At 59.3% G+C, this 21,097-nt stretch overlaps 1 protein-coding gene across 9 annotated transcripts in view; it reads left to right on the top strand.

Annotated features, from left to right (window-relative positions):
• The first annotated feature begins 2,987 nt into the window (after positions 1-2,987).
• Positions 2,988-21,097, top strand: part of EHMT1 (euchromatic histone lysine methyltransferase 1) — a 108,681-nt gene continuing 90,571 nt past the window's right edge. For 2 of the 9 annotated variants that reach the window (XM_069579591.1, XM_069579589.1), the window contains exon 1: positions 8,716-9,535. Coding sequence is in view for 3 of the 9 variants with exons in the window: in XM_069579583.1 (XP_069435684.1) it covers positions 3,299-3,361 (63 nt within the window). In the remaining 6 variants the exon portion in view is untranslated. Of the gene's footprint in view, positions 3,362-3,618; positions 3,919-8,715; positions 9,536-21,097 lie in introns of those variants that run through there. The other 7 variants (XM_069579583.1, XM_069579585.1, XM_069579586.1 and 4 more) reach the window with 7 other exon arrangements.

Here is a 21,097-nt window from a genome sequence, read left to right as displayed (position 1 = left end):
GCCAGCAGCGGGTATCGGGCTTCCCAGGCGGCTCCAGCGGTAAGGAACCACCTGCCAGTGCCGGAGACGCAAGAGGCCATGGGCTTGATCCCTCGGTTGGGAAGATCTCCTAGAGGAGGGCGTGGCAACGCGTTCCAGTATTCTTGCCTGGCGATTCCCACCGGCAGAAGGGCCTGGTGGGCTAGTATACAGGGTCAGGAGGAGTCGGCTGCTCCGGACCTGGGGCGCGTGCCCAGCCCCTCCCGCTGGACACGCCCCTCGTCACCACGCCTCTCCCCGGGTCCGCCCGCCCGCCTTTCCATGCAGGACACGCCCCTCGGCCCCACGCTCGCCATCCGTGCCGTCTTTCCTCTCTGGGTCACTTATACTTCCGGGCGTCTTGGTCCAGACGGTGGCTGCTGGTCGCTTCGGGCTAAGCAGCAGTGGCGAGTAACAAGGGCTGGGGCTGGCGTTTGGCCTCCCGGTTCTACTTCAGGACGTGACTTCGGAGGCAGCTTGCATGTCTGGAGCCTCAGCGTTAACTTAAAGTGGCTTTGTGATAAGGCGAGAAGGCCACCCCTGTTCCATTTTGTTAGCACCAATCACTCCAGGCAATGCAGTTTAGACTTCGTGCGCAAGAGGAAATCCAGTCAGGGTGAGGCTTCCCCAAGTCCCTTGCCCTCAAAATCTGTCCCTGTTGGCACCGCAGCCAAGTCTTAGTTCGGAGGGGTTCAGCTTCTCCACTCGCATCCACGTGTGAACACACAAGCCTGCTCCCGAGGTCTGCAAAGGACTGCTGTCTAGGATGCAAGGAACCCAGGGACAAATAAAAAGGCAGGGTTTCCCAAAGAGGCATTCTGCAGAGTTCCCGAGCACCTGTAAAAGTCTTGCAGAGCCAGGATCCTGGTGTGCTTTGGGAGACCCTGGAGGTGGTGTTAAGACTTCAGGTTCAAAATCCAGCTCTGCCGTGTGGTGAAGGAGTCACTTTGGCTAGGTGTGCCAATTAACTTTATGATAAGCTCATGGGACTATAAGGGGACAAGTCGTGTGCCCCCCCCCCCCCCGAACATGACAGAAGTTTATTTCTTGCACATTTAATAGTCCGGAGATGGCACAGCTGTCATTCTCAAGTCGGGGGCGACACCTCTGTTCAGGCTGGTTCAGGCGGCAGTTCTGTCATCCGGGTCGCCAGGCTTGCACCTCCCGCTTTCTGGGGGACAGCAGTATCGCTTTTGCAAATCCCACTGGCCACCCTACCTGGGAATGTGCAGGCAGCCATGTGCCCTAAAACCTGACTCTATTTGTGGGACGAGGAGAAAATGCACACTGGAGAAGAGCACGGAGCGTGCTGCAGGCAGGGTGGCCTGTGGAAATCCGCTGGAAGCTGCAGCCTCACGGTCGAGACAGCCTGTTTCAAATCCCATCCCTGCTTCTTGACAGCCGTGTAACGTGGAAGGCACCCCCACCCCCTTTTATTTTGCACACCGACAAGACCGTGGATAAAAATGACGGCCACCTCTCAGGACTGACCTGACAGTCACAGGGGCAAAACGTAATGCGTCATCAGTGAGCAGGGATAATACTAGCCTAGGGTGGGTTGGGCTGACCCTGCAAAATGGGAGCATTGCCTACTTCTGACACGGCCGATATTTGCCTGGTAAGAGACTTTCTCCCACATCTTAACTCTTTTATTCTTTGAACAAATATTTGCCTCCTGCCTGCCAAACATTGTTCTAGGTACTAGCGCACACCAAACAAAAATCCCTGACCTTTGGGACTTGAATTCTAGTGGGGAAGACAGACAATATGGCAATGGAATGCTACGGAGTGAAATAAGGAAGTTTTGGGGTGCAGTAGTATTTTTAAGCAGGTGCAAGGATACACTTCCCTGAAGAGGTGGTATTTAAGACCTAAGGATTGTCAAGAAGTGAGATAGCTGAGAAAAAAAAGTGTTTCAGAGAAGGGGCAGACTAGGGCCCAAGGCAGGAGTGGAGACGGAGATGGCACCAGAGAGGCAGGTGTCGGCGAAGGCTAGCTTGGCTGTGCAGGCCAGAGGACAGCCCTGAGCCGCCTCTCCAGAGGCTCCAGACAGTGCTTGGGGTTCCCGGCCTGTCAGAAGTTGGCTTAGGTCGCCCCCCACCCCCTAAACCTGGGGAAGGCTTCGTCGGTACTTAGGGTCGTCCGCTGCCTCCTCTGCAGCTGTGGGTCCTCTCAATGCCAGATTTCCACGAGACTGAACCCTCACAGCCCCGAGGCCCAGACTCAGATTAGCTTCTGACTTGGGACCTCCTCAGTTCCTGTCGTGAAGCCCGGCCAGAGAACTGCAATTTCAGTCTGAGTCTTCTCTCAACTCCCAAGGGATGGAAGAAACGGGTGGAACCATGCGGAGCGGGTGGCCCAGGCCAGTCTGTGTGGCGCTGTCCAGTGAAGGCTGCTTGGGTGCGCGGGAAAGGTCTCACCCTGTGCATAGCTGGGTGGCCTGCAGGAAGGCTGGGGTGATCCGAGAGGCTGCCCAACCGGGACCACCTCCACACTGGAGAATCCCACTTCCCTTGTACAAGCCGGGCATTTTCCTTAACCAGAGCGCCCTCCAAAGAGACAATCCCCCCCCCCCCCTCCAATGGGACACTGTCCCCAGCCAAAGCGCAGCCGTATACGGGGCATCTTCCTGAATCAGAGCATCTTCCCCAGAGTCCGGAAATTCCCCCGGCCGAGCACCGGCGCAAGGGCATCCGCACTAACTGAGACGCCTCCCGCAAGGCAGCGCCGCCAACGAGGGCAGCCCTCCCCAGGGGGCGTTCATCCCTCCCGCTCAGGGCCGCCTTCGCGGTCAGGACAGGCGCGCCCCACCCCCGCGGCACCCCCGGCCCGGAGCCGGGCCCTTCTCCCTAACCGGACGCAGCCGCAACTGGGGCACCCCTCCCACCCGTGCACAACCCCCTGCGCGGGCACCGCCCTAGCACGCAAGCCGGGGTCCGCCTTCTGCGAAGGCCGACGGAACCGATGTGTGTCCGGGGTGAGAGGTCAGGGGTCCTTCCGCACCCCCGGCCGGCCCGCCAGAGCGCCTACGCAGAGCGAAAGGGGACCGCGCGGGCAGGAGGGCCGCGACGGGCCGGCGTCCGGAGCCGCGCCGACCCCGGAAGCCCGCTCCGCGCGGCCCCGCCCCCACGGCCGCCGTCCTCCCCGGTTCCGGGCCCGCACCGGCCCGCGCCGCGGACGCCGCCGCCGGGCCGCAGTGCGCAGGCGCGGGGGCGCGCGCAGGCGCAGACGCGCGCGGCCAGCCCCGCCCCGCCCCGGGCCGCGAGGGGCGGGCGGGGCGATGGCGCGCGGGAGGGGCGGGGCCACGCTGCGGGCCCGGGCCATGGCCGCCGCCGATGCCGAGGTGAGGAGCGGGCCGGCGGCGGGCGCGGGCGGCGCGGGCGCGGCGGGGGCGGCGCGGGCCGGCGGGCCGGGCGCGGCGGGCGCGCGGGCAGGGGCGCGGGCGGGCGCGGGCCGCGCGGGCGGGCGCCTCCCCGCCGCCGCCGCCGCCGCCGCCGCGCCTCGGGCCGAGGCCGGGCCGAGGCGGCCGGGCGTCCGGGCCGCGCCGCGCGGGGCGCGCTTTGTGCGGGCGGGCGGGCGGCGCGGGGCGCGCGCGGGCGGCGCGGGGGCGCGGGGAGGGCCGCCGCCTGGCGCGCCGCGACCCCGGGCCTCGGGCCGCGACCGGGAGCCCCGCGGGAGGGGCGGAGGACAAAAGGGAAAGTGGGGCGAGCCCGCCAAGTTGGCGGCGCGGGCGACGCGAAGCCGTGCGCTCCCGGCGCCGCTCCTGCGCCCGCTGACCTTTCACTTTGTTCCGGGGAGGATGGCTGGGTCTTGAAGGAAAAAGTTGGCCGGGCCGGCGCTCTTCTCCCCGGACAAAGCTGCCGGCTCCGTGGCTGTCAGGAGTACGGTCGCACGACTTCGGTGTGTTTCCAGGCAAACCGCTCACGCGGGCTTTGGATGTAAAAAGTTGCCCTCCCTTTGTTAGTGTTTCTGGCCTCCCGTTTGCTCGCTCTCGAGAATAGTTTTCCCTGGCTCGTGGCAGCAGAGAAAGCAAACTCTAAGATGGGCCGCTAGGTTCCCGCAGAAGGGAGAAGCCGGCGGGAGGCGGTGTGCCTTGGGGAAAGGCAGGAACGGCGCTATCCGGGCTGACACGAGGGACCAGTTTGGAAGAAAGTGATGACCTAGCAGTTTTTCTGTGGAATTACTCCAGGTTTTCTGTGTGGTAAGAACCGCGGGGACTTGTAAAGATCAGGAAGCCAAGGTGTGTGAGGAGACTCTGTTACAGTGATCTGGTGTGTAGGACCTGTACTTCTGTCCAGGTAATGCACAGTCTTTTGACGTTTCTTTATTTCTCTCTCGCATTTTTGGCGGGTGTGGATGTAAGTAACCTGAGAACGTGCGAGAAAGTTCTTGAGTTCGACGTGAAGAGTGTCTGTTAGCACCTGCAGCACTCAGGAGTGTGTCAGGCTGAGCGAAACGGAAAAGGCGAATTAGATAGCCGCCAGTCGCTGGCAGGAGACAGGAGGAGCAGTGACCGCGGTACCACTTGAGCATCCTCTGGGTCCCAGGCACTGCAGGCCCTTAGGTGAGTCCTGTCCCGCTTTCTCTGCTCTGTGCAGTTGGTGCTGCCATTTCCTGTTTAACTGGCATGGGAAGCGAGGTTTGGGGCGATTGGGTGACTTGGCCCAGCCAGTTATCCAGTAAGCCCTTGTTTGGTGTCTGGCACATAGTAGGTTTTTAATTAATAATTGATGAACACATTGGCCCAACGTCACTGATTCCACAGGCAGCCTTGACTAGAGGGCTTGCCTGAGCCAGTGGCAGTGACAAGCCTGTGCTTCCTAAGCCCTTACCTGTGTCCAGCCCTGCCTTAGCTGCCTGAATTCCGTCACTGAAGTCTGACAGTCATCTTTGAGGTGGGTACAGTTACATGCCCGTTGGCACAGTAGGGAACAGGCACGGTGAAGCCCCAGGGCACAGAGCTTGTGCAGAAGACGGATGCAGTGGTGGCTGCAGAGCCCCGTGGGCTGTGTCTGTGGTGGTCACTTTTAGCTGATGAAAGCTCGGCTTCGGTGGGTGGTCCTCAGTGCTTCTTGTGGAGGTGGGAGGGACGGCTGGACAGTGGCTAGGCATGGGGTCAGGTGTCGCCACTAACTCAGGGAAATGGGCACTGTGTCAGGGTTCTCTAACGGCCAGATGATTACGCCGGAAGGTGGGCATTTGGAATTTATCTGCCTGCATGCTTACTTTTTCTTTCCTCGACCTGGAAAAAGGCCACTTTTTCACACTGAAGAGAGGCCCCTCGTTTTGTGGATTTTGAAACATGCTTTTGGAATTTGTCTTCCGTTCTGTGGATTACTGAGTGGGTGCTCCTTCGGTTTAGTGTGTGTTCAGGGTCACCTCAGGCTTTTGACCCAGCGAGATGCTGCCTTTCAGCAGGAGGGCCTTCCCAGGAAATTCCTCTGCGTTTCTAGCAGGGTGGCTGCTGCGAGTCTCTTCTCTTGTGTTTTTTAAGAGAGATGCACACGTGCATGGTTGAAAGTCAGGTAGTGCCTGAAGGTGGCAAAGAAGCTGCGTCCCCTCTCGAGGCAGCGGCCCCTCGACTAGCCGCGGCATTTACCTTATGGGGCTTCCCTGGTGGCTCAGCTGGTGAACAGTCTGCCTGCAGTGTGGGAGGCTTGGGTTCAGTCCCTGGGTTGGGAAGATCCTCTGGAGAAGGAAATGGCCACCCATTCCCTGGCCTGGAGAATTCTGGTTCGCAGAGTCGACAGGACTGAGCGGCTTTCACTTTCACTTTGTGTTACTAAGCAATACGCTTGTGTTGCCTTATCTTTTTTCACCAGTTTTATGGGTAATCTGCTGGCTCCCGCAGAGCTTTCAGTTTTCTTGTACTCTCTCTGGTTTGGGTAACGCACAGTTGTGGTTAAATCCCTGTCAGGATCTTCGGGTGGTTGTTGTGCTGAGCTGGACGGTGGACCGCACACAATTCGATCTCTTTCCTTGTACAGACATTTTTATTTCCTTGGAGTTAATGATCGCTTGACTTTTCATTTGCCTGATTCCCTAGGTGTGTAGTGTGTCCAGCTGTGGTTCAGTCTGCGTTTCCTTTCATTCTGTAAAGTGCTCCTTAATTTAACCTGTTACCCCTCAGCCTTGTCGGCTCAGCAGCCCTCGCCACAGCGCTCCAGCCCAGCCGAGGGCCTTGTTTCCGGGCCTGCACTCCGCCGCCGCCGCCGCCCTGGGGCTCTGCCCGCCCCCTTGCCTCTGGCGCTGCCTGTGCGCCTGCTTGTTTGAGGCGGTGAGCAGTCTGCAGGAGCTTCCCAGTAAGTAGTTGCTGGGACCAAGACTTTGGGACTTGCCTGTCTGAAAGTGCTTCCATTCTGCCGCCGCACTTAAAAAGTCAGTCTGGCTGGGCTTGGCGTCTCAGTATCTCATAGTCTTTGTTGTTGCTGTTGAGAACTCTGTAGTTTGATTCTTTTTTTCTTGGCTGCACTGTATGGCTTGTGGGATTTTAGTTCCCCAACCAGGAATTGAACCCAAGTCCTCCACAGTGAGAGCATGCAGTCCTGACTGCCGGGGAACGCGCCAGCCTGATTCTTAATTGTTCGTAAGCATATTCCCACATCAAACCTTCAGGATCCTTGTGTCCTTGATCTTCCTCGTTTTCATGAAATGCCTTCGTTGTAGTGCGTTTTCATTCACCCTGCAGAGCACTCAGTAGGCCTGGGGTCTGGGGACCGAGGTCCTTGAGTTTACGGGAGTTTTTGTGTTACGTGTTTGGGATAGTCCTCTACCAGCTCTGTTTCCAGTTTCTTTGAACGTTGGACTTCCTGTACTTCATATTCTAGTTTTTAGAATGTTTTCATCATCTCTTGATCTTTTTGTTCTTTTGGAGAGTCTTTTTGACAATTTTCCAGTTGTTAAGAATCTGTAACTGCTTTCATGTTATCGTGTTCTTTCCTGTTTTTTGTTCCTTTTTAAATACCTCCTGTTCTTGTTTTGTGTATACAGCATCTTTGCTTACGTCTTAATTTCGGTTTTTGAAACTACAGGTGAGATTCTGGAAGCTGAAGAGACTGCTCCCTGCGTGTCTTCTGTTTGCCGTGCCCGCCTCTTCGCGCCCGTGTGCCCTGGTTTCTTTCTTTCGTGCTGGAAACCCTCTCCCAGTCTCTGGTGCCCCTTGGCTGTTTATTCGTCCTGACGAATAAAACACTGAAAGTGGAAACCTGAGTTACTGGGGGGCTTGTTTCCTTGTCGCTTTCACTGGAGGGTGGTGACTCGTGTTTCGTTGGCTCTTCTCCAAACGTTGCTGTCCTCTGGTTCGGTTTCCTCAGAGGGGAGCCTTCTGTCTGCCTGGTTGGATGGCTGCTGGGGCCAGATGAAGGGGCAGGGGGGCAGGGAGGGGCTCCCTGTGCCTGGCGCCCCTGCTTTGCCCGCTTGTGCCGCTCGCCCCAGGGGTGGCGCCGTCCGGCGCCTGTGGCTGTGCAGAAGCGCTCGTCTGAGAGTGCGGAGGGGCTGCGGCCTGTCCTCGGAGCCTTGGGCCGCACCCCTTCTCAGACCCTTCCCACAGCTCCGCCGGCCAGCCTGCCCCTTGGCAGCGGGTCCCCCTCCTCTGCTCTGGGGAGTGGCTCCGGCTCCTTCTGCCTCCGTCCTCTTCCCAGCCATGTCGTGGAGCGGTTCCAAGTGTCTCCTAGGTGGGGTGCATGTTTCTCTTTCCTGTTCTTGTCTTTGGCTGGTCTTTGATAAGAGAAGGAGTGGGGAGTCTGTTCTGCATCCAGCAACCAGAAACATTTACAGTCAGTCTTGAGAAGTTCCGCCTGCACTACCAGCACCGCTGTCCTGCGGGAAGGGCTGCCCGCCTCGGGTCTTCTGTGCAGGTTGCGGCTCTGGGTCATCACAGAGGGTGGCACGGGCGGTGCACGTACCCCAGCCCCGAGGCCCAGAAGGACCTCTGTGGGTAGCTTGGCCGTCGGAGACCCTGCCGTGGTCGGCGCCGCCTCAGGGCCAGAGCCCTGCTTCCTGCCGCTGCTGCCCGTTGTGCCACAAAGCCGCTTTGTGTATTTGACCACGTTTTAATGGAGTTCGCCTTTTAGAATAATTTAGCTTATGGGAACCATAGTTTGGGCTCTCCTCTTTAGGAACGTTATGTCCTCTGCCTTTCATTGGACTTTCCGCGTGTGATGGATGCCGCTGTCTCGGTGGGCGGGCGGTCTGGGTCCAGCTGGCCTTGCTCCCAGCGGACCACACAGGCAGTGGCGAGGGGGGCCCAGTTGTTCCGGCTTCGCAGGTGCGCTGCAGAGGGCATCAGCTCCGGAGCTGCCCACTTGCCGTCCCACTTTACTTAACTTCTGGTATTTTCCTTTATTAAAACAGAAACAAAAAACTCTTCAGTGGTTTTGGATTTTAAAGAACGAAAATTGAAGTGGTTCTTTTAACTCTTCGAAGGTGGCATTTCCTGTGTAAGTCACTTTGCCACTAACATAACTGTCAGCTGATATTTTGCTTTGGAACAGTTTTTGGACTGCTTTCTGCATCCCACTTTTAATGGATTTGTAAGTTCTGATCAGGGTGTGTTTAAAGTGCTGTTTCCAAGGAGTCTGTAGGCAGTGCTGAGCCATGAGGTGCTAGTCTAGACACTGTGTAAGAGGATATGCAAGTTTATGAGGTTGGTGTCTGATTTCACGAAATTTAACAGTGTAATAGAGCAAATACCAAACAGGAAGTGAGGTGGAGTCAGTTGAGAGTACACAAGAAAAGGCCTGGCTGTGTGCTGCTTGCTGCAGGCAGACTTGGCTGGGAGAAGCTCCTTGAGGAAGACAAGCTCGCCTAAGGTCCTAAGGAGGTGAGATGTGAAATGGAAGGGCAAAGCTCGGCTGTACATCTCGGAAGGAAAAAAAAATACGCATTTTAGCAAAGTTAGAAAAATACCGCTGTAACGGCAGAAAGCGAAGAGGAACTAAAGAGCTGCTTGATGAGGATGAAGGAGGAGAGTGAAAGAGCCGGCTTAAAGGCAGGCATTAAAAACACGAAGGCCGTGGCGTCCGGCCCCACTGCTTCGCGGCAGACAGAAGGGGAAAAGGTGGAAGCAGCGACAGATTCCCTCTCCTTGTGCTCAGAACCGTTGCGGACGGTGACTGCGGTCAGGAGACCAGAAGACGGCTGCTGCTTGGCAGGAGAGCTCTGACAGACCTCGACAGCGCGTTGAGAAGCAGAGACGTTACTCTGCCGACAAAGGTCGGTATAGTCAAGGCTCGGCCTTTCCTGTGGTCACGTACGGTGCTGAGAGCTGCGCTGTAGAGAAGGCAGAATGCCAAAGAACTGATGCCTTTGAACTGTGGTGCTGGAGAAGACTCCCGAAAGTTCCTTGGACAGCAAGGAGATCAAACCAGTCAGTCTTAAGGGAAATCAGCCCTGAATGCTCGTTGAAAGGGCTGATGCTGATGCTGAAGCTGAAGCTCCGGTATTTTGGTCATCCGATGCAGACAGCCATCCCATTGGAAAAGTCCCCGATGCTGGGAAAGATTGAGGGCTTCAGAGGGTGAGATGGCTGGATGACACCACTGGTGCAATGGTCGTGAGCTTGGGCAAACTTGAGATGGTGAGGGGCAGGGAGGCCTGGCGCGCTGCAGTCCCTGGGGCCGCAGCACGTCTCACAGGACTGGGCGACTCAGCAGCAATAGCAGCTACGAGAGAAGCTGAGGCCTGGAAGCACGCGGATGCCGGACGCTTGCCGTCTGTTTGCTTCTGGTCTGAGTGTGCGAGTTTGAGCGGTGGTGATCCGTGAGTGTGTGTCGTGAGCACTTCCCTTTCACAGACCATCTCGTGGGCCTGTGTCGCTTAGCGTTTTCCGTAGCCAGGAGGTGCTTGTTCTGTAGACAGCCCAGCTTCCTTGGCTATGAGCTGGGTGGATCTGCAGCCTTTGTTCATGGCGATATTACTGGTCAGAAGGGGCCAGCGGCATGAGCTGAAGCTGGACAGGTGGGGGCTGGGCCACTGAGGGCCTTGTCACTGTGGTGGCATGTTGGTGGTCTCCAGAGTGCTGTCGACATCGGCGGGGGTTGTTTTAGGCATTCATGTTTAAAAAGATGGTCCTGGCTGCTGGCTGAAGAGTGGCTGGGTGGGAGCTGGAGGGAGCAGGGGCCAGTGAGCACGCTTGGCCCCGGGTGGGCGGAGTCCGGGCACGTGTGTTTGAGTTTGTTCTGAGTAGATGAGTTGGTTCCACGGTTCGATTCTAGAAGCATGGAGCGAGACACCCCCCTCTCCTGTCCCCCAGGCGCTCGGTCCTTCTCTTGGCGGGCCACCAGCGTTGCAGTTACTGTGTATGCGGACACGTGCACACGGCGGCACGTTAGAGCTTCCGTTGGGGCCCTTCTCCCGGCGGCTCAGATGCTGTGTATGCGGACACGTGCACACGGCGGCACGTTAGAGCTTCCGTTGGGGCCCTTCTCCCGGCGGCTCAGATGCTGTGTATGCGGACACGTGCACACGGCGGCACGTTAGAGCTTCCGTTGGGGCCCTTCTCCCGGCGGCTCAGATGCTGTGTATGCGGACACGTGCACACGGCGGCACGTTAGAGCTTCCGTTGGGGCCCTTCTCCCGGCGGCTCAGATACTGTGTATGCGGACACGTGCACACGGCGGCACGTTAGAGCTTCCGTTGGGGCCCTTCTCCCGGCGGCTCAGATACTGTGTATGCGGACACGTGCACACGGCGGCACGTTAGAGCTTCCGTTGGGGCCCTTCTCCCGGCGGCTCAGATACTGCGTATGCGGACACGTGCACACGGCGGCACGTTAGAGCTTCCGTTGGGGCCCTTCTCCCGGCGCCTCAGATACTGCGTATGCGGACACGTGCACACGGCGGCACGTTAGAGCTTCCGTTGGGGCCCTTCTCCCGGCGCCTCAGATACTGCGTATGCGGACACGTGCACACGGCGGCACGTTAGAGCTTCCGTTGGGGCCCTTCTCCCGGCGCCTCAGATACTGCGTATGCGGACACGTGCACACGGCGGCACGTTAGAGCTTCCGTTGGGGCCCTTCTCCCGGCGCCTCAGATGCTGCGTATGCGGACACGTGCACACGGCGGCACGTTAGAGCTTCCGTTGGGGCCCTTCTCCCGGAGGCTCAGATGCTGCGTATGCGGACACGTGCACACGGCGGCACGTTAGAGCTTCCGTTGGGGCCCTTCTCCCGGAGGCTCAGATACTGCGTATGCGGACACGTGCACACGGCGGCACGTTAGAGCTTCCGTTGGGGCCCTTCTCCCGGAGGCTCAGATACTGTGTATGCGGACACGTGCACACGGCGGCACGTTAGAGCTTCCGTTGGGGCCCTTCTCCCGGCGCCTCGGATACTGTGTATGCGGACACGTGCACACGGCGGCACGTTAGAGCTTCCGTTGGGGCCCTTCTCCCGGCGCCTCGGATACTGTGTATGCGGACACGTGCACACGGCGGCACGTTAGAGCTTCCGTTGGGGCCCTTCTCCCGGCGCCTCGGATACTGTGTATGCGGACACGTGCACACGGCGGCACGTTAGAGCTTCCGTTGGGGCCCTTCTCCCGGAGGCTCGGATACTGTGTATGCGGACACGTGCACACGGCGGCACGTTAGAGCTTCCGTTGGGGCCCTTCTCCCGGCGCCTCGGATGCTGTGTATGCGGACACGTGCACACGGCGGCACGTTAGAGCTTCCGTTGGGGCCCTTCTCCCGGCGCCTCGGATGCTGTGTATGCGGACACGTGCACACGGCGGCACGTTAGAGCTTCCGTTGGGGCCCTTCTCCCGGCGCCTCGGATGCTGTGTATGCGGACACGTGCACACGGCGGCACGTTAGAGCTTCCGTTGGGGCCCTTCTCCCGGCGGCTCGGATGCTGTGTATGCGGACACGTGCACACGGCGGCACGTTAGAGCTTCCGTTGGGGCCCTTCTCCCGGCGGCTCGGATGCTGTGTATGCGGACACGTGCACACGGCGGCACGTTAGAGCTTCCGTTGGGGCCCTTCTCCCGGCGGCTCGGATGCTGTGTATGCGGACACGTGCACACGGCGGCACGTTAGAGCTTCCGTTGGGGCCCTTCTCCCGGCGGCTCGGATACTGTGTATGCGGACACGTGCACACGGCGGCACGTTAGAGCTTCCGTTGGGGCCCTTCTCCCGGCGGCTCGGATACTGTGTATGCGGACACGTGCACACGGCGGCACGTTAGAGCTTCCGTTGGGGCCCTTCTCCCGGCGGCTCGGATACTGTGTATGCGGACACGTGCACACGGCGGCACGTTAGAGCTTCCGTTGGGGCCCTTCTCCCGGCGGCTCGGATACTGTGTATGCGGACACGTGCACACGGCGGCACGTTAGAGCTTCCGTTGGGGCCCTTCTCCCGGCGGCTCAGATACTGTGTATGCGGACACGTGCACACGGCGGCACGTTAGAGCTTCTGTTGGGGCCCTTCTCCCGGCGGCTCGGATGCAGACGTGGTGGTTGCACACACCCCATGTTCCTGTCCCCCGAGTCAGCCGTCGCCTCCTCGTGAGCACCCCCGAGTCCATCCTTAAGTCTTTTTGAGCAGTTCTTAGCTGTACCTCATATGCGACTCTTTCAGTTAGAGCACGTATTCCTTCAGGCAGTAAACGCTCAGTCACTGATCGGGTTTCTTATTTCATTCAAGTTGGGGACAAAACATGGCCTCTTCTTTACGCCTGTTCAGTCCAGTTCAGTCCAGCCGCTCAGTCGTGTCCGACTCTTTGCGACCCCATGAGTCGCAGCACGCCAGGCCTCCCTGTCCATCACCAACTCCCGGAGTTCACTCAGACTCACGTCCATCGAGTCGTTGATGCCATCCAGCCATCTCATCCTCTGTTGTCCCCTTCTCCTCCTGTCCCCAACCCCTCCCAGCATCAGAGTCTTTTCCAGTGAGTCAGCTCTTCGCATGAGGTGGCCAAACTACTGGAGTTCCAGCTTTAGCATCATTCCTTCCAAAGAAATCCCAGGGCTGGTTTCCCTCAGGATGGACTGGTTGGATCTCCTTGCAGTCCAAGGGACTCTCAAGAGTCTTCTCCAACACCACAGTTCAAAAGCATCAATTCTTCGGCTCTCAGCCTTCTTCACAGTCCAGCTCTCACATCCATACATGACCACAGGAAAAACCATAGCCTTGACTAGACGGACCTTAGTTGGCAAAGTAATGTCTCTGCTTTTGAATATGCTATCTAGGTTGGTCATAACTTTCCTTCCAAGGAGTAAGCGTCTTTTAATTTCATGGCTGCAGTCATCATCTGCAGTGATTTTGGAGCCCCCAAAATAAAGTCTGCCACTATTTCCACTGTTTCCCCATCTATCTGCCATGAAGTGATGGGACCGGATGCCATGATCTTTGTTTTCTGAATGTTGAGCTTTAAGCCAACTTTTTCACTCTCCTCTTTCACTTTCATCAAGAGGCTTTTTAGCTCCTCTTCACTTTCTGCCCTAAGGGTGGTGTCATCTGCATATCTGAGGTTATTGACATTTCTCCCGGCAGTCTTGATTCCAGCTTGTGCTTCCTCCAGCCCGGCGTTTCTCACGATGTCCTCTACGTGGAAGCTGAATAAGCAGGCTGACAGTATGCAGCCCTCTCTACTCCTTGTCCTTGGACCAGGGGTTGCACCCGCGTCCCCTCCTTCGGCAGGCGCTTTCTTAGGGTGGTCCTGGTCCCTGCATGCTTGGTGATTGCGCTGCTGAGACGCTTCTGGAATGTGCCTCTGTAAACTTTTTCCTGCTGGGGCATGTCCTGTCCCTTATCTGGCGGGTGATGCCCCACTGCAGGGGTGAGCTGTGTTCTGTTCATGCACTGACCCGTTGTCCCCGTTCTTTGCTGTGGTGACCAGCACTGCCACGAACGGTCATGAACACGTGTGTGTGTGGATGTGTGTGCTTGTTCTGGGTGTCTGTCGAGGAGCAGAATTGCTGGGCGTGGGGTCACTCTGGGTAGGAACCGCTCACCTGTGCTACACAGCAGCTGTTGCACCGTCGTTGCTGTCAGCAGTGTGCCAGGCTCGCTGCTGCTCCACGTGCCTGCAGACACTTGCTGTTAACTGTCTCTGACCACGGCCACCCTGTTGGATTTGGTGGGGGTTCTCACGCTGCTGCTGGTTTGGGTTTCCCCGTTTGTGTTATCTTCCTCACAAAAATATCTGCAGAAATCCTTTGCCCATTTCAATTAGATTGTTTCCGTGGTGAGTGGTAAACATTTCCTATACACTAAAGACTATGGATACAAACCCCTTATTGATAAACGACTAGGAAACGCTTCCCTCCATTTTGTAGGTATCTTCTTGAAAAAGTGTGTATTTGTGGGTGCGCTGGGCCTTTGCTGCAGCTCATGGGCTTCCCCTGGTGTGGTGAGCGGGGCTCCTCTCTGGTGCACGCGTGGACTCTGCATCGCAGTGGCCTCTCTCATGGAGCACAGGCGGTGGGCACGTGGGCTCGGGAGTGTGGCTCCTGCGTTTAGCTCCCCGGGGCACGTGGACTCTTCCAGGACCGGGGGCCGAGCCCACGTGTTCTGTGTTGGCAGGCGGACCCCGACACTGGGCCAGCAGGGCATCCCCTTGAGAGGGCTCCTGGAGGTGCAGGTGGCTTAGCTGTTGTGGGAGGTGAGTCTGTGTTCCCTCCCTTTGCTGCCTCTCTCTGGTGGCGTGTCTGGGAGCCCATTGCCAGATCCACGGTTAGGATGTTAGCGCTGCGCTTTCCTCTGAGTTTTATGTTGTAGTTTTAAGGCTTATACTTTGGTCTGGGATCCATTCTGACTTACACGCTGTGCATGGTGTGAGGGAGCGTGTTCAACCTTATTCTTGGCCAGTGGAGATGCAACTGTCCTAGAACCAGTGGTTGGAGTCCTCCCCCAGGATTGTCTGGACGCCTCTGCTGTGAGTTGGCAGGCCACAGACGCTGGGACTCCTTTCTGGACTCTGAGTGGCTGTTCCCTGGTTTGTATGTCAGTACCGCACCGTCTTGCACACTGCACCGTGGGAGTGTGGGTCCGCCAGCTCGGTTCTTGCTCCTCTGGTCCTTTGCAGTCCCCTGTGAGTTTTAGGGTGAGCTTGTCCACAGATGCAGAAGGCCTCCCGTGAGTTCTGTAGGGACCGCCTGGGCTTTGTGGCTCGCGTCAGGGCGCACTGCTCCCTGACACTCAGTCTGATAGTCGGTGAGCACAGCGCGTCTCTCCGTCTGCTTAGGTCTTTATCTTCTTCCAGTCTTCTTTTCCTCAGGCAGGCCAGCTGAATTCATGTCAGTTTCATCTCTTCAAAGAGTCAGCTTTTGGTTTTGATGGCAGTCTCCGGTTTTCTTCTCCAGTTTTGTGCGGGGGGGGTGGGCGGTTGCCGTGCAGCATGCGGGGTCCTAGCTCTCCGGCCGGGGACCGAAGCCGTGTCCCGGACGCGGGAAGCTCGGGGTCCCGACCAGTGGACCGCCAGGGAACCCGGTCGGTTTTGGTAGCCTCTATTTTCGAAGTTTCACTCCGACCCTTGTTACTCCTGCCTCTTTCGGGTCTAGCTTGCCCTTGGTGGAATTGTCTTTGCGTGTGTGACGTGTGAGGTGTAGGGCTCAGGGCCCCTCACCCCGTGTGTGGCTGTGCCCGGGAACAGCGCCATCTACTGGGAGGGCCACCCTGTGCTCCTCGTAGCCCACGGCCGCCTTGGCGGAAATGAGGGAAAGCAAGCTGTGCGGCTCTCGAAGCCTGTCCTGCAGAACCTCCTTCCTGCCTGCCGCCACGCTCACCTCTCCAGGGTTGAAGGTGTGTCCCCCCACGGAATGGGGCGCAGAGGCAGGGAAGGTGGAGGGGCTGCTCACGGGCCCACCTGCATGGTGCTGTGGGTGTTCGCCCCAGAAGTGAGGCCCCATGTCGTGTGGGGATGGTGGGCTGTTTGCCAGGTGGCTGGTGGCCACCCCAGCGGCACGCTGACCGCTGGCGCACGGCGCAGCCCCTGCCTTCCACTCCCCACCACGTAGGACAGCCCGGCATCCGCTCCCCGCCACGTGGGACAGCCCGTCCTCCACTCCCTGCCACGTGGGACAGCCTGCCACGTGGGACAGCCTGCCGTCTGCTCCCTGCCACGTGGGACAGCCCGGCATCCGCTCCCCGCCACGTGGGACAGCCTGTCGTCCGCTCCCCGCCACGTGGGACAGCCCCCCCCTTGGGGTCTGTGGTGGCTGCACGTGCCAGGCACTTGGCTCAGAGCAGGTGTGTGGACGATCACACCGCCTCCTCTGGTCTGCCCTTCCACACACGGTGCTTGCTTCCCTGCAGTGTGCAGGGCCCAGTGCTTGGGCTGAGGGGTGTTCTGGTGAAGAGACGCCTGTGGGAGAAGCACCCTGGCCTTAGAGTGCCCATAGGAGGGGGCGGTAGGGCTGGGGGGAGGCTGTGGGATGTGGGAATTTTCGCAGTGGATGGGTGGGCCCAGTGGACAGTGGGGCAGCTTGGCCCGTCTCAGGTGCCAGCAGTGGTGGAGCTGCTGTTTCCTGGAGGTGAGTCTTGTGTGACCGGGTGGGTCCTGCCATGGAGCCTGCAGGGTCTACTTGGTCACGTGAATGCACTTTGATCTTTTCGGAAGGTTTTAGTTGGGACGGAGCAGGGGACACGTTTTGGCAGTGTCTAGCGTTGCTTTTCTAGTGTGCGTTAGGAATTCAGCCTCTACTGAGTAGCTCCGTGGGGTTTTCCACTCCGTCCCAACGGCTTCTCCGTCAGATGGGGCCACCGTCCCACTCTCCACTTCACAGAGGAGTCTTGTCTGTGCGTCTTGCCAGATGCTGTGGAGTTTGGTCAAAGGTCAGTAAACGGTGAGACCTCTTTGAAGCTTGGAGAAGCAGTTAAATCCAAGCTGCCTACTCACACGCTATCCTAGCCGCGTGGAGCGGAGGGGGCACAGTCCGTGCCGTGCGTGTCGCTGCACGCGGGGCGAGGGCCTGCACGCGCGGCAGCGCCCCGACCTTGCTGCCCCGTGTCTGTCTCCTCGTGTCTGGCTGTGTCTTGGCCTCCAGCCGGGAGCTGTCTGAGCCTCGTGCAGAGCACTCCTGGTACTTGGTGCCGTCAGACACAGGCTTCTCCTTTATCCATATCTGCTATGTTTCTGGTTCTCTTGCTTCAGATCGCGTACTTTTGCCCTGTAACCTCTGTGTGGAGGAAATGGGTGGCTCTCGTCTCCTCATCTCTCTCCTTTCTGGGGCAGAGAAGCTTCTGCGGAGCACCCACCGTGAGAAGCTGGCCTGAGTCTCTGCTCAGGGAGCCCTGTCGGTGGTGGACGTGGCTGTGACTGCAGAGTCGCGGTGCCTCCTGCCTGTGCCCAGCCTGGGCTCTTTGTGGGGAGGCGAGACGGCAGTACCCAGGGCCCCTGAGGCGGCCTGGGCAGAGCCCCCGTGTGGGGGTGCGGTCCGCCCCGTGGCTGCTCCGCTCTCCTGCCCTGCGTGGGCCGCCTCCCCCGGCTCGGGTCAGGCCTCTGCTCTGGGGGTGTGTCTGCTTCTGTAGGTTTTGTCCGTCATCCCTTGTCGTGTTGAACTGAGGTTTAGGGCGGCCTCCCTGCCTGGTTCAGAGTCCTGGCTTGGTGTGGCGCTCCCTGTGGGTGCCGGCACCTGAGGGCGGAGCGGCACGGCGGGTGTTCCAGAGGATCAGGGGGCAGGGGTCCTGTGTGTCCTCTGTACCGGGGTGCTGGACGCCGCGGTGAGCAAGGACTTTGCTGGGAGGTGTCGTTTGGACAGGATCTGAAAGAACCCATGTTTGCTGGGCAGAGAGCCAGGGGTCTGAGAGCCTTCAGGGCCAAAGCAGGACTGTGCCCAGCCCTCGGTGGGGGGGAGCTCGCTGTCCCTGGAGTGCAGTGGGGGCCCGGCACCTGGGGGTCTCACGAGGACTTAGGACAGCGGGCTGAGGGGGAGCTCGCCTGACCCCTCCCACTGCCCAGGCGAAGGCAAGGACCCTTCCGTCCCCCCCCGAGGCTTCAGGGACTGGTCGGCAGAAGGGAGGACGGACAGAGGCAGGCTGGGCGTGCGGACCAGGTCCGCCTACCCGCCTCGTGTCTTAGGATGGACCCTGAAGCCGGGGAACACTGCCCGTCTGGTGTGTGCACACGCCGTGGATTTCGCGGGACAGAAGCTCTGTTGGCAGCTCTGACGCTGTAAGCAGTGCCTTGTTCTGACCTGCGTCAGCTCACGAGCAGTTAGTCAACGCGTGCAGACTCTTGGGTGCCCCAGTGGAGGAAGGACTTCCTGGCGTGGATTTTAAGATCAAGACCAGAACTTCCAGATCCTGATGTTCAGGAGCGAGTGTGAAGTGTTTGCCAGCGTGTTGAGGGAGTCAGCAAATGAGCTGTCCCCGTGGGTCTGCGTGCGCTCTGCCCTGGAGCGCTGCTGGCCTGCTCTTGCTTCATGCTCTTTGCCACATCCAGGCGGCGAACACTTTGCAGGCGGCGTTGCCATCTGTTCGCTCCAGTGTGGACGGCACGTGAGGAGCTTAGCACTTCTGGGCAGCGGGCCCTTCCGTGTAGCAGCCGATGTGAGCTCCGGATGGGGCTCGTTGTTCACCGTCCTGAAGGCCTTCTGCAGCCGGATGTTCTCTGGAGGGGCCCTGGGGCACAGAGATGGGGGGGGGAAGGGGGGGGACGGGTGGGGGTGGGCCTGGGGCGGGCTGGGGTGGGGGGCGCGGCGCAGCCGGAGACGCTGGAGGCGGCTGGTGAGCGGTAGGGCTCAGGCGAGGGTGGGAACAGCTGAGGTGCTAAGAATAGGCCCGACTGTGTGCGTCTCAAAGAAGAGCAAGAAGGGAGGTGTGGAGGAAGCGAGCACCCACAGGAGCACAGTTGTCGTTTCTTGAGACAGGAGGGCCAGGTGCCTGCTGGACTTGGAGAGGGGAAGGTCGGGTGCGGGGCGGTGGTCCAGAGTCCAGGAGAGAGGCCGGCCTGCTGCGGGGGCGGCTGCGGGGCCGGGAAGCCAGGGCGGGGCAGCAGCGGCGCGGAGAGATGGGCGGCCGGGCTGCGGGGCCGCCGCGCGTGTGCTGGGCGCCTCGGGTGGGCGCAGAGTGTGGCGCTGCCTGCGCGTGGTCTGGGCGCGCAGTGTGGCGCGGGCGGCTGCGGCGCTGCCTGTGCGTGGCAGGTGCTGCCTGTCACCCGCTCTGGATGTTCGGGGACTCCCCCACGTGACTGGGGGTGTTGGAGCCTCTTCTGCCCTTGTGGGAAGGTGCTGTGCAGGGCGTCCCAAGGTCAAGAAGAAATTGCAGAGGGTACTTTGGAGATGCCAGCGGGAAGAATCGCCCTCCACCCTGGTCCTGGAACACACAGAGAAGCTGAGTCACCAGGACGAAACCCAATCTGCGCCGCGGTGGAGCTCAGAGACCTGCTGCGGGCGGGCAGGGAGTCCTGCTGACCCCGGCGCCGGCCCTCACCGGGGGCCAGGGTGCTCTGCCCTCTGGGTTTGAGAATCCAGCAAGACGTTGTGTGGGGATAGCGGGGTGAATTGGGAGCAGCTGGGCAGTTACGAGTGTGTATGGTGCGAGACACTCGTGTAAATGCCTTGTGGGAGTTTTTTCCTCATCCTGGGCACAGCCCAGCACGGCGCACGGGCAGTCGAGGTGGCTGGTCCACGATCAGAAGCCCAGAGGGATTCTCGTCCTTGTCCCAAGGGCGGTGGCGAGCTTCGGGAGTGGGTGGCGGGCGCAGGTGTGCGTGGTGGGAAGGTCTCCTGGCCGCTGTGCGCAGAGGGGCTTGTGGAGCAGCCGCGGCAGTGGGGCAGCAGTCCTGGGGAGATGGGGAGGCCCTTCCCTGTGAGAGCCGATCCCACGGGTGCTGAGGTGGCCGAGGATGGTTCCTGGGCCCCAAGCCTGCGCCAGACGCTGGCTTCCTCTTGAGCTCCAGACTGGAGGGTGGTGCCAGTCACTGAAACAGGCGCAGACAGGGCTGAGGTCAGCTCCAGGCACGGTTGGTTTCAGAGGTTGGAAAGGTTGGATAGTAAATATTTTAGGCTTTGGGCACCACGAAGCAAAATCAAAGATAATTTCGTAATTTTTTATTGACCAAAGTCGAAATTCGGCATTGATGATTGACTGCTTCTCTCTGCCTCCCTGGTGATCCATCACAGTGACCATTTTGGGTGATGGTTTACGCGCTTGGGTTTGGAGTTGGTCCCCTATCCTCAGGATCTGTCGGAAATGCTCATCGGCCGATGCTGAACTTGAGCAAAGATCTGTTTTCTGTTCCTCCTCTTTGAAAATGTCTCCCTGCTGGCAGGTTCTGCCGGATGCCAGAGTCAGTCCAGAAACGTGGTCTTTTTGGACTTAGGGCATTACTCGCACCGTAAGCTCCGCATTTGAAGAGTGTATTGTTCAGCACTTTTTACTGCTTTTTGAAGCTATTGCTACTAATTGCAGAACGTGTCTGTCACTCTGAAAGGAAGCCCTGCGCCTGTGAGCTGCTACTCCCTGCTCCCTCCCCACAGTCCCTGGCAGCCGCTGCGCTGTTCTCTGTCCTTGCGGACCTGCCCGTTCTGGGGGCTCCACGTAAAGGGGATCATACGCGCTTGTGTTTACTCACTCAGTCGTGTCCGACTCTCTGAGACCCCACGGCCTGCAGCCCGCCAGGCTCCTCTGTCCGTGGGGATTCTCCAGGCAAGAACGCTGGAGTGGGTTGCCGTGCCCTCCTCTAGGAGATCTTCCCCACCCAGGGATCAAACCCAGGTCTCCCAGTTGCAGGAGAATCCTTTACTGTCTGAGCTGTCAGTGAAGCCCATGAGTACTGGAGTGGGTAGCCTGTCCCTTCTCCGGGGGATCTTGCTGACCCAGGAATTGAACCGGGGTCTCCTGCGTTGCGGGCAGATTCTCTACTAGCTGAGCTACCAGGGAATTTATGAATGGCATCACGTGTGACTGCCTTGCGTGGCTGCCTCCTCGTCAGCACAGGGGCGTCCGCGTTGCGGGCTGTGTTGGCCCCGGACGCCGTCTTGACGGCCGAGGAAGGGGGCGCTGTGTGCGTGTATCGCGCTTGTTGCTGGTCTGCAGTGGGTGGGCTTTGGGTCTGCCTCCACTTTCTGGCTGCTGTGCGTATCTGAGCACACGCTTCTGTGCGGTGGGCCTCTTCACTCAGCCCTCTTGGGTGCCTAGT

The sequence above is a fragment of the Ovis canadensis genome, chromosome 3 (genome assembly GCF_042477335.2).
Source record: "Ovis canadensis isolate MfBH-ARS-UI-01 breed Bighorn chromosome 3, ARS-UI_OviCan_v2, whole genome shotgun sequence".
NCBI lineage: Eukaryota > Metazoa > Chordata > Mammalia > Artiodactyla > Bovidae > Ovis > Ovis canadensis.
This window is presented reverse-complemented; position numbering and strand designations above follow the sequence as displayed.